The following is a 13,232-nucleotide window of genomic DNA, read 5'->3' on the forward strand; positions in this document are numbered from 1 at the left end:
CAATGGGCTTCAATAAGCCGACGATCTAAGTGCGCGATAAAACGCTGCACGACGCGTTGCTTGTATAAGTGATTACAGTAACAACATGGACTACATCTAAATAAAGCATATATTTGATATTGAAAGTTCATGCCGTGTCACGCTGCTTTTCCGCGTTCATCGGTTACCAAGGACGTTGGGTGAGCGATGGGATGGGTTCCAACGGAGCGAGTGCGCGATGACTCTGTCAATAATAACTCGCTTTTACACATTTATTGCGGGCTGGATATTTAGACCGTAATGTTTTATTAACAATTTCTAATAGCGACTGACTGTAGGTACGGATACCCATTTACTACGGATGGTTCGAAATTTTATATACCTAGGTATATATCTTGGTATATAGTAAAATCCTTTTTATTTCAAATGTATCATTAAAGACAAATTTAATGCCTTTTTGGATCAAATCCTTCAAGCAGCCTTGTACTCATTTTCAAAAATCCATCTATTTCTCTCCTTAGAATGTTTTTTTTATTAGTAGCGAATCTGAAATTTTCTAATTATAAAATACTATTATATTAAAAACTAAATTTTCCTAAAGTGCAAAATATTACATTATTTTGACGTGATCTCTTCGTATATGAAGGACAATATGAGGACACAACCTATATAAACCATTAAATCTTCAATAATAATACTTCGCGTCTCTTCGTAGATTCATAGTAAGTATATTTTGCCCGCATCACCTGGAACATTTCCCACATATTCTTAAAACAGCTTTATCCGAGGGTTCGGGCAATATGTGTTTTTAAAATCCTTTCCGTAATAAATTATTCCAAACGTATCTAACGGCTCTCAGAACAAGAAACAATTCTTTTTACTATCTTTGTATTTGTAAAAGTAAGTCTGATGTTTTTGTTTTGGAATTACTCGTCCTTTCAATGTAAGTTCACCTACCATTTCAAAATTTTCAGAATAATTATCAAAAAAATATTTTCATACTTGCATATATTCTGAAAATAGTGTATGAGGATGTGGGAGATGCGAAATCTCACTCGGCAGTCGGTAAAAAAACATAAGTAATTACCTACCTACGTCTTCATGTACAAAGAATAAATTAAAAATAGATTTGACATTATTAGGGAAAAAAACACGAATAAAAAATAAAATAATGAAACAATTTAAGCTTTTTTTTAAATCGTGAGAAGACCTCTGATGACTCGCGTGTTCCATATTTAAAATTTTAAATAGATAGGGTGCACTAAATGATTAATGTTAATGGTTTATTTATATGTTTTATAAAAACCGCTATTTGTTACTTTCCTTATATTCAAAAAAGTCATCCTAAGGTAGGTATATCCGAGTAGGAGTTATAGATAGTTGCGATCTGAAAGTGTAACTAACTAACATTGATACACAAGAAGATAGTACTTAAGTACATGGATTTAGTTAATTTGAAAAATCGTTTATAGACAGGTACACATAACGGTATGTACACAGACAGGTACTTATAATTCTTTATATTATACCTAATATAAGTGTACCAAAGTAACTCATCGTTATGTGCCATCTACCGATTGCGCAGTATCACACGCTCTTGGGAAAAGATCTTCATTTCCGCACATCTATCATACGGGTGACAGCGAAAGGGTCTTCTAATTCTGATAGATCATAGGCGTATTCATTACACATGACCCCATAATTTTTTTTAGATTCTTAAAACTTGTTGATTTTAAATTAAACATTGTTGTCTCCATTTTTTTATAAAATCATTAGATTTTTTTAAATATAAGAAAATGTTTTTAAAAAGAACGTATCAGTAACCGGTAAGAAAATACGACTTGTACAATAAGATTTTGTTATTTACTCTACTTGTGCACCTTAGAAGTAAATCCGTATATAAAACACGGTTTTAACTCCAAGGTAAGAAAAATCACAAGTGGAAAGTGTGAACAAGAAAAGTGTTGGAAATTTTCCTGGGATGCATGAGCCAGTCTGTTTCAATTTCACGGGGCGTTTGTTGGGCGAAAAAGATGCCCAAAGGCGTCATTTGGCTGAAAGCTACCCGAACTTATAACAACTTTATTTTTATCATCAAAAGAATAAGTTAAAAAGATGTTGTTTAAAAATCGTGTCATTAGTATTAGACTCCTTTTGTGTACTAGTTTGATTAAAATATCTATTTATTTGAAAAAACTTATACGTGTAAAATTTCGAAAAAGCATTTCGTTAATTTTGAAGCTTTAGGTTCGGTTGCATCACACAATTTCGACGTTAACTTTAACCTGCCTAGAAAAAGCAAAGTTATTGTAATACTTAAAAAACATAATTTTTGACTCTTCAATCTTTCTTGATGTTGCTGCTATTCATTATTTATTCATTAATTTTGTCTGGAAATATTTTTCTTGTAACCCATAAAAATTGTCACTAGCCACACACAATAATCTATATCCGTGTATCGGTCCGAGAAAGCAAGTGGAAATATCGGTGTGGAGCGTCAGGAGGGTACACAATTCCACTCCATCGTCAGGCGTCTGAGTGCAAAGGCGTGTCGGCCTCGGTGAAAATTCAGCCCGCCGGAAAATATGGCCGATGAAACCCTAATGCTTCCGACTTGGCCCGGCCACTCGCGGCCATCTTTCGATGTCGCTATAAAACTTCACACAATGAAGTTATAGCCCCCTCACACGTCACATTATCGCGGTGATAGCCACTTTAGCTGTTTGTTTGTGCTTAAACTATGTTCATATTTATTTACCACTAGGTATGCAAGAGTACACGTTGTAACTATTATATTTTGTTCTGTGTTTAATTTTGTTAACAATGTGCGTGTTAATTTTCATCAAAAATGATTTAACTACTGTTAAATAGTAATACAATTATATCGGATAATAAAAATATCTGTTTCTGTCGTTGAATTTAAATACTATATTGCCGCACATTATTTTGTCTTACACACGTACTCATTATATACTGTGGTATTATGTATGCAATCATATCCACTTTCTTTCACTCATCCCTAAATGGTCGAGACTTTTAGAAGCTTTAACTGTACCTAACTATAACGTGTAAAAACAATCTAGTGGCGATCTAGGCGATCGTACTCGAACTCATTAGTGGCGTATGTACCGTCCGGTTGCGACGGGACTCGTGATTGACGCCACGGAAATGATTCCTCGCCCGGCGCCCGGTATCTCGCACGGTACACTTGAGTAGAAAAGTCTCGAGCCGTTTGGAAACAGATAAATTGCGAGCGATTTAATGCTGCCAGCACTGGGATTGATGGATGTTCTGAATAGGTGCAACTGAAATAATTTGAAATAGCGCTATACTCGGATTAACATGTTTGTCAGTTCAAATAAATATGCAATTCTTACATTTTAAGGTAAATATAATAATGACTCGATATAAAAGTTATTAATGAAACTTTAATTTGCGCTATATTGAAAACAATATATATAATTGATAAAAATTACGAATTATTTGAAATAAAATTATAAAACTAACTTTATATGTGGCCCGGGGCAAGCTCTTTAAAAGTCACAGTGTACGGCTAAAGTTTAAGTACTCTGCGAACAAAATAAACACAACGTTGCAGACGTGCAGCTGCCTTTAATTTAAGAAACAAAATCGAATTATTTTAAGTTTTGCAGAGCGCAGAACTAACCTCAGCAAACCTGTGTTTCCGCGCGGTTTTATTGCTGCAAAGTACACTTTTGTTCTTGATTGTACCTCCCTCATTTGTTGATTATACAGTTATATTTGATTTTGTTTCAGATAGTGAGTAATACGCTTCACTGTTTACCCATTTCAAACCACTAGTGAAATATAACTGAATAAAGAAAACAAAGAAGTGAAAACATATCAAAAATATCTATTTTATTATTGAAATAATAGTTTTAGTTGTTTAATATACCTAATTAATGGATAATTTATTCAAATTTATTTTAACTCCTTGTATTTCGTATGTAAAATTTCTAAACAATAAATATATTTTTTTCTCTAAATTATAGATGAATACAATATATATCTTTATTAATATAAATATTTATATGATTTCTTATATACCTGCCAAAAATTTGATACATATAAATAACGAGGGCCGAGATACGCCACGGTTCCTTTTTTCAGAGCGGCAAAAGGATTCCGGAAACAATTTCGTAGAGATGATACCATAGGGTGAAATAAACTGTAACAGCAACTGAGGAAAGCCCGTAAAAGCGATTCGCTCAAAATTAACTCAATCGACATTGTTCGTAAATTTTTCACGACGTGAGCGTAGTGCCTACGTCTCACATATATGTAATCTGATATAAATTACTTTTTGTACGTTTTCTCCATTAACAAGTAAATAACTGAATTTCTATAAAAACACGTAAACACGTTCTTTTATTTGTTATGTATCTGAGTACTAATATATTCTGTTAATGGCTCATTTTAGATGATCATGCTGTGTACACTAAATTTGGGCACTTTACTTGTGCAGTGATGTACAGCGCTGAAGTATAAAAAATGCAAAATTGTAATTTGTCTATATGTGTATCTTAATAAATAAATATTTAAAAAAAAATTGAGAAAACCAAACTCAATAAGTAAAAGTCTAGTTACTTGTATAGCCACAAAGTCCGCAGATATATAATTTATGCATTGTATGTCCGGTTAAAATAAAAATATTTTATATTTACTTATTAAATTACGATGATTACATTATATACGAACAATTGAAGTTTTAGTATTATCTTCATAGCTTTTTTACCTTTGCAGTGAATCAAAATGTATTTTAAACAACGGGATGTTACCGCAAATTAATCCGGCTTCCAATGAAAATTAGTGCCCTCCAATAAAAGTCAGTAATTTGAGAAGTTAACAAAATGAGATTCCCTCCGACCGCGGCCGCATCAACACTTATTAAAGCAGGATTAACTCAAACGTTCCAACTGCGATTGAGCTTCCTTAAGGCCTTTTGAAAACTGGGCTGTTTAATATAAAACTTGATTTAAATTGCTAACATTGGTTTGCAAGATGTTTTTAACTTATAATCTATAATCTGATGCCAATTATTAAACTACTACACTCAGTGTCATCTTAGCAGATAAACAAATTTTGATCTAAGTATTTTTTTTTATTTGAAAGGTGAAATAATCGGGAGTGTTCTAATGTCATTATTCAATGTAGATACGGGATTATTTTTTTTTTTTGTTTAAAACTCAAATGCTGTTTATTTGGCTCTAATTTATATAAACGAAATCAGACTGGATTGGACTCGATCCTGTCAATAAATCTTCAACAGGATTTTGTAATAGTATTGATTAAAAAATATATTTAGGTACTAGTTGATGCCCGCGACTTCAATTTTTGGTAAGGAGTCATAATTATTAGCGAAATTTAACTGTACAGATAGTTAACTGGACCATTATGACTCTTCTTCAGGTGTTCCAGATCTTCGATTTTTATACATCAACAGGAAATGCTCATCAGGCTGAACAACTTTTGTTAAGGCGTCATTTCTATATTTCCTATAGTTTCGCTGGAACATCATGAGTTTGCATCAGGTGTTCTAGAAAATGCTCATCAGACTGAATAACTTTTATTAGGGCGTCATTTCTATATTTCCTGTAATTTATTTGGACCATCGTGGGTATGTATCAGGTATTCTAGATCTTCAATTTTTTTTACCTCAACAAAAAATGCTCATCAGACTGAACAACTTTTGTTAGGGCGTCATTTTTATATTTCCTATAGTTTAGCTGTACCATCACTGTTCTCCATAAGGTGTTCCAGTTTTCAAAATCATTTATACCCTATATTTTGCCCAGACTTAATAGCTATATAACAAAAAAGTTTCATTCAAATCCGTTCCGAAGATTAGCGTGTACAAACAGACAAACAGAGTTTCTTTTTTCAATATGACTCTCGCCTAATTTTGTTTTTATGTAAATATATTCAATGTACAGGTTTTTTTTCTTCTGTTTTATTAATGTATTGATTGATTGATTGATATTTTAGAAGTCAAAAGTATTACTGCTTTATGGAAAGTACTATTAAATGTCAAAAGCAAGTTGCGCATTAAAATAATGCTAATTAGGACTAATCTGCAGCTGTTGTGTTAAATCCCCTCATATTCTGGTGCTCAGTCAGTAATGGCCACATACAGCACCACTAAAGAACGCGATATTTCTTTCGGCGAGACAAATGGCGGTCGAGCGTTAGTTTGATTGGGGGTTGTTTGTTGCCTTTACAATAAACATTAGTGCCAGAGCTTTGGAAAAGAAACTAACTACTGAGGCGTGGTTACTATATTGTTATGCTACATTACAATGTAGAAAAAAAAATGTGTCACGTTTTAGTCAATCTTTTCTACTTATCTACTTATTAGATTGTATAAAGTTCACTAACCGGGTTCTGAACGCCTTAGTTGCTCAACTTGCATGGTTGATATATGTATATTTTTATGTGCGCACGTAAATTTTATTTATTATTCTGGCTTACTGCACTCTTTGGGCGACTGTTATTGCTGTGGGTAGCATTATAACAAATTACATAATTTTTTTTTTTGCCATAAACGATAAGACGCAATCTGTTGCTTGCTTCTTATCTACACGTTAAGAACATGTTTGTTTAAAATGAAAATATTCGGGCGATAATTTGGTTAAAGGTTAATTTATGATAAAAACAAAACTGATCTGCTCTGCTCTAATCGAACAATTATATAAAGGTTAACATTTAACCCGAATCAGAGCCGAACGTACCGTATTTTACATTCCTGGCTTATAGCGTGTCTATTAATCCATTACGCGGAAATTAGGGTGTGCTTCTCATGTACCCCTGTCAAATCAGCACACAATGGCTGAATGGAACTATTCTCATAAAAACATTCCCGGCTGCTCAGTTTGTTTGACGTAGCTACGGGAAATGAGCGTAACAAATGAGGAAAACTAATATTGTACAAGTTAAATAATATTAGGGGTCTCTGTTAATTGCTGTTAGTACCTTTTTTAGTAAACAGAATTCATATATTATTGATGATTCAATATTTCTGTGTATATATATTTATTTATTTATTTATCTATAATTTGTATGTATATTTTTGTGTTTGTGTTTTATCTGAGAAGTAAAGTTATTATTTTCTAATACCAAATATTAACCTTGAATCAGCAATTTGTAAGTAGGTATAACCAGTGTCGACATATAGATACAGCAACAGTTGCCTGATCCTATTGATACATAACGCGCCAATTTCCCGTTGCCGACACGATCCCACGCGATCTCCTCGCGACGTAGCGCTTTGGGAAATTGATGGGAGCAAACATTATTGTATGCCTGAAAGAAAAAAACGTATTTTATTTGAAATACTTTGGATTGTTTTTGTTTTTCAAGTAAAGCAAGAAGTCAACTTCTTGCTTTCCTTGCATCCCTCCACTGCTGGACTTTGGACTATACGCACTTATCCAATTTCAGAATTAGTACAAAATTTGATATACAAATTTGTTATACCTTTCAACTACTCGATTACTGAGAATAGTAGATCTACTCGCTTTACCTATGCCTAAGCATTTAGCTTATGCCGTGGGTCCGATGGACACTAAATTGACAGACATTTTACTGAAACTATAAGTATTAATAACTTAACTAAATAGGTGCCGTAATTAGCTCACGGTCTGTCAAGTACTTTTCCTGACGACATCCTCACATCCGTTTACTTCTTAATTAAATTATAAGGCTTTTGAAATGCATAATGCATACCAAACAACTTGTAGAGAGTCGTGGCCCGGTGCATCTCGAGTGCATCTCTCCTGGTCTCGGCTTTGCCTCAAGGAATCGATTATCTGAGGACGTCTGGGATTCCACAGATAACTCCGTCTCGATTCTCTATGACGGATATTAATGTCTTTAGGTTTAACAGGAAGCGTAGCGATTTTAATAGATTGATGTTGCTTATATTATAATCGTCGTATTTGACTAGCCTCACTTTTAATTAGCGGTAAATATGATTCGAAACATTATAATATTTATTAAAAATTTCATGTCAATAATAATGTTCGATGCCCTATATTATATATGTCAGATATATTACTCTTTTTGATAATAGCAAGCAGGCTAAAAAATGTAATGTATTAGGAATACAAATTAGCTATAATTTTTTTAACCATATTTTGAAGCATTTCTTTTATAAGCTTAGAGAAAAGCGTGAAGTCAAGGTCACATCTACCTACTATTTTTTTAACTTCACCGCTATTTCAGCGGTATGAAACCTATAACATGACATAACCGTAACATGGCAAGCAGTCGACTATACATTGACGCGCAATATCTCCAGCGATGAGTACATAAATATAAATTACCTCAACGAAATCTTTGTATCAAATCTTAAAATCGCTTGGTATTGTTGTCTTTTGTTCGGGTTCGCATTCGTTTTCCATCGCACACCATTATTCACATTAAGTGGACAGATCTCGGGTCAGATCCAGGCACAAGAAAAGCACAAAAAGTGCCCGCTTTATCCGAGCATGATAAATCTACTTCAAATCCGAGAATAGCGTCTTTTATGAAGGAAATTGAAATAAACCGACCGTGCGGATAACAGCTAAGTAAGAAGATCGGGATCCTTTTAGAATATATTGGTGAATCATTTTCATTCATCAACTTCCTATATTGCACAGCCAATTTGCTGTGCCGGTAGTTCCGAACATCTTTTTTCTCAGAGTAATTTCGACAAATTTATTCTCAGTGAAATGAATTCACTTCACTTTATAAATAGATGACACACGTCTTCTGAACATCACCCGGCTCTAGTTTAACATAACACATTTCAGTGCATAAAATATACAATAACAACAAAATTTTAAAAAATTATCGCACAGACGTCCTCAGAAAGCAGACCAATTTTGCTCCTAGAATAAAAATATAATTAACACTATTTAATTATATACTCGTAGCATCAGTGTAGTGTGTGTAGTAATTTTATGCTAATATAATTCATTAGCAACATAAAAATGTATTCGAAATAAAAATAAAATCTTCTTTCACCAATTTAATGCCGCCGTGTTTGTAGCACTCGTAGCAATCGTCACATACGCCGTAGCACTCGTAGCGGTTCGACGGAAAAATAAATTGATATTCTCGTCCACATCACAACAGAGAGCGCGCTCTATCTAATTTTCTCTCCCCATACAAAAGATTGTTCAGAAGATACATCCTATTTTTAGTGGTGGAGCAGAAATCGAGCGTGAAATGGTTACCGCAGGACGCGGTTGTCTCGCGAACAAACGAAATAGCAGCCCGCTCGCCGCCGGGGCGTTTGGCGGAAAATTGGCTAGCACAGGGCCGTCACTATCGGCACAAGCTTGATAATCAAAACTATAGTCGCTTTATTTTACCTTTGTTGAATATAATCTAAATGACCATGCTATCGATGAAAGTTTTTTAGAGTTTTTAATCTAAATTCATTAGAGAGTTTTTTTGACGAAAGAGGAAATGAAAATAACACTTTTTAACTAGCATACACTCTATCGTTGTACATGTATCTTTTTAGTATTCATTTTTATTTATGTAACTATTTTTCGTACAATAAAGTTCTGAAGTACAAAAAACACGAAAACGAAATAGAAGTTTCAAACAAAAGACCAACTATAAAAGTACTAATTCTAAGGAATATATTTAGTGAAAATATACAATAGAGTTTATATGGGAACGCAGAACGATCTTGGTCGCCGTGAAGACTGACGAAGTCAATGTGCCACAAAATGTCGACCGCCTCGATTTCATCACGACGACGACGAGATGGACGATGGATGTAACTGTTAAACAATATTGAACCCCTATATCCACAGAAGTGTAATTAGATACCTATAACTTTACCCAATACAGCATTTTAGAACGTTTTTGATTTCATTGACATGAAAAAGGTTTTTTACTTAAAAACATTTGAGAATGTCAAATTAATGACTTTATTAGAAACTATTATTGAATTTTGCTTACCTATTTATTTTATATGAGTATAAAAATATGATTATATGAATTTATATAAAACTACAAAATAATAAATAAAATCTTATGGTTTCCAGCACAATGTGTGTTAAAAATATTGATCGTGTGTGCTTTGACTTTTCATGTTTGTTTGTGATGAACAATGTTAGAAAGCTCTTTTCCTGTTGAAATCGAAAACCAGGATATGAAGAATGCGCTATTTTCAATAGCTTTAGAGCTGAAAAGGTTTGTTTAACAAAAAAATATATAATGTAGACAATGAACAAAGTTTATGGGGTAGACGGAAAGTCAAGAACTACTCACTAAACTAAACTAGAAATCCACGTTTAACTAAATAACGGGATTATTGGTGGAATTGAGATTTTAAAATAAGAATATGATGTTAGTCCATTGCCCATTGCTAATAAGAAGAATTTCCAGTTAAATAGCCTTAACTTTCCCTTGATTAGCTTTTACAATACATGTGGGAGGAGAAGCAGCTTGTCTTTCTATTAATCCCCAACCATCATACCTATATGTATAATTTAATATTTAATGTAACATTTACAGATTGTGTAAACCGCAGGATACTGAAATATTCACCACGAGTCGTGAGGTAAACAGTGATGACATAGATAATATGATCATGGTCAAATCGCAATTATCTATGAAGAATAAAGAAATGAAAAAACTACGAAAAAATATGAAAATGGCATGCGGTAATATCCCTTCCTGCCGTCTTTTTATATTTTTATGATTCTCAAAATCAAAGCACTTAACCACTGAAAGATTAAATATCAACCATGGTTTTTTTTTCGAGAGATTAATTAACTCCGTAGCGTATTTAAACTTATTTTGTTTCTTGTTTACTGTCCGCTAAAGACACATAGGTACCTACCACAGATACATAGTAGTAGTAGCTTAGCTTAGATACGTGAGAATAGTTTAAGTACCTAAATATATTTTTTATTTAAATATAGAAGGTATTATAAGGTATTTTTAGACAACCAATTTATGTAAGTTTTATTTTTGTAGTTGTGGCTAATGCAGTTATATCAGCAAAAGAAGATGAAACTGCATACTTGACTAAACACATCGAACAATCCAGAGACCAGTGCCAATGTCTTCTACGAAAAAATATATACAATGCCAAAGTTATCGAAGACCTTAAGTCTGAAGGTCAAAATCTAAGAGATGAGAAAGAAGTTATTGAAATGTATATAAACCTAGGGTATGAACAGTTACAGAAAATGCGTAACTTACCTTATAAAGAGATACCCATTACGCAAATGTTAAAAGAGATTATTGTTTCTTGCGGAGAATATTACTCAGATTATGATAATGAACGTTCAAAAATAATAAACCTTGAACGTAGAAATAAATTCCTTAGTACTCACATTAGCGTGTTAAAAAACTCGAATAAAGCACTCACTGAGGAACTGGTCTCCCTGCGAACACAGAACATGAAACTAAATTCTGAAATTCAAACAAATAAACTAAATAGTTCGAATGCAACGGGTGTACAAGACTTCGATAATCGCTCTGCATTATATACTTTTGATAGCAAGAAGAGCACGTTATCATCCGACGATCAAAACTGTAATGATAAATCTACAAATCTTAATTTTAATTCGCATTTAACAACAATCAAAAAACTACTCTATGATCAAGATGATATGTTAAAATCTTTGAGGAAAATTTCCGAAGAACTTACTCTTCAAGAACATTAATTGCATATTGAATTGAATAAAAGTTTTAAAATTTTCCTTCATTGTTTTAAATTCAATTTTTTACTAGCTGATGCTCGCGACTTTGTTCGCGTTTTACGGAAAATAACTATTATTCTAATTAGGAATAAATTGAAGATATTTTTAATTTTTGAAATAAAATATGCCGAAGTAAATATACCTGTCATAGGTTAGAGTTGCAAATTACTGTGAACCGTAACTTTGGAAGTTTTCAGGAATATTTCAAAAATTACTTGTGAAACTTCTAAAGTTAGGTTTCGTTACTTTCCTAAATATAGTTTTTACACAATGCCAAGACCGATTTTGATGAAATTTTGTTTATACATATGTAGCGGGAGCTAGGTGATTATGCTCGACCGCCTCAAAGGGAAGATCTTCCCTTTGAGGCGGTCGGTTGCCAGGCTAGGTGTTGCGCCTAGGGAACCGCACGGCTCCGACGGTGTCATGTCGGAGGTTGTATTTATGCTTCCAATCGAAAACGCACTGTCTGCGCGGTCTGGGTGTGCCATCTGTCTGTAGTGTCCTGGATCACTTGGGTGGCTTGTTATTAGTTGCGTTTGGTCGGCTTTTTACATCTGCGCCGTTGTGCATGTGGCGTGGTAGATTACTCCTCCCCAAGACCGAAGGTCTGATGAAGTCTTGATGTGCAGTCTGTGCTTCTCGTGTGTGCCATGTTACTCGATGTCCCAGTGAGTCGGGATGCGTAGGTTGAGCTCGTAGTCTGCGGTGAGTCGAGACTGTCGTGAGCGGAATATGACTTGTTGGCACCGGTCCCTACATGGCTGCCACGCCGGTGAGTGCGCGCGTCCAGACGTGGGCTGCAGGGTGGGTCGGCGTCACTGAAGTCGAAGAGAGTTGCGGGTGCCAGAACCAGGAAGCGCGTTGCGTCGGCTGCGATGGTCCTGTAGATGCCCTTGAAGATGAGTGATGGCTTGCTGCTGAGAGTGACTGCTTGCTGCTGACTTGAGACCAATGAGGGTGCGAGGAGTGATTGCTGAAGATTGGAGAATATGACGGAAAAGGCTGCTTCTATTCACGTCGGGTGTGATGATGACGAAGGCTGATTTCAATCACGTCGGGTGTGATGATGGCGAAGGCTGCTTTCAATCACGTCGGGGTCACCAATTGTAGTGTGCTTAGACTACTCGAAATAAAATGCCAATGAGAAGAATGGTAGTAGAATAATTTATTTTACAATATTCACATATATTTATAGTACAACATGATACTGCACACGTAATTCGCATCACGGCGCAACTCGCGCGGTGGTGGGGAGAGCGCTGAACAGAGCGCGCGTCGCGTTGTTTTCTACTCAAACTGTTTGTGGGCTCCACACATATAATAAGTAGGCCTGAGAATAGGTTATTATTGTTTATACCACCCGAGTGAAGCCGGGACGAGCCGCTAGTATAATTGATATGTTATGTAACCACTATAAAACAAAATTCATATGTTATGTAACTACTATAAATTCTTTGGGTAACCGCCATGCATTGAAATATTATTATTGTAAGTAGAAAATATTTCACAGGAATTTCG

At 34.5% G+C, this 13,232-nt stretch overlaps 1 protein-coding gene and 1 long non-coding RNA gene across 2 annotated transcripts; one reads left to right on the forward strand and one right to left on the reverse strand.

Moving 5' to 3' along the window:
- Window positions 1-6,666: 6,666 nt before the first annotated feature.
- LOC128669357 (uncharacterized) lies at window positions 6,667-8,746 on the reverse strand. The gene is made up of 3 exons (XR_008404635.1): window positions 8,322-8,746; window positions 7,723-7,848; window positions 6,667-7,299 (listed from the first exon to the last, which is right to left on the reverse strand). It is a non-coding gene; the product is annotated as an uncharacterized LOC128669357 (long non-coding RNA).
- Window positions 8,747-9,773: 1,027 nt separating this feature from the next.
- Window positions 9,774-11,711, forward strand: LOC128669594 (uncharacterized). The gene is made up of 3 exons (XM_053744508.1): window positions 9,774-10,191; window positions 10,516-10,664; window positions 10,981-11,711. Exons 1-3 carry the CDS (start codon window positions 10,109-10,111, stop codon window positions 11,673-11,675), a joined length of 927 nt encoding a protein of 308 aa, XP_053600483.1. The 5' UTR covers window positions 9,774-10,108; the 3' UTR covers window positions 11,676-11,711.
- The last annotated feature ends 1,521 nt before the right edge of the window (window positions 11,712-13,232 follow it).

Source organism: Plodia interpunctella, chromosome 4 (assembly GCF_027563975.2).
Source record: "Plodia interpunctella isolate USDA-ARS_2022_Savannah chromosome 4, ilPloInte3.2, whole genome shotgun sequence".
Taxonomy (NCBI): Eukaryota; Metazoa; Arthropoda; class Insecta; order Lepidoptera; family Pyralidae; genus Plodia; species Plodia interpunctella.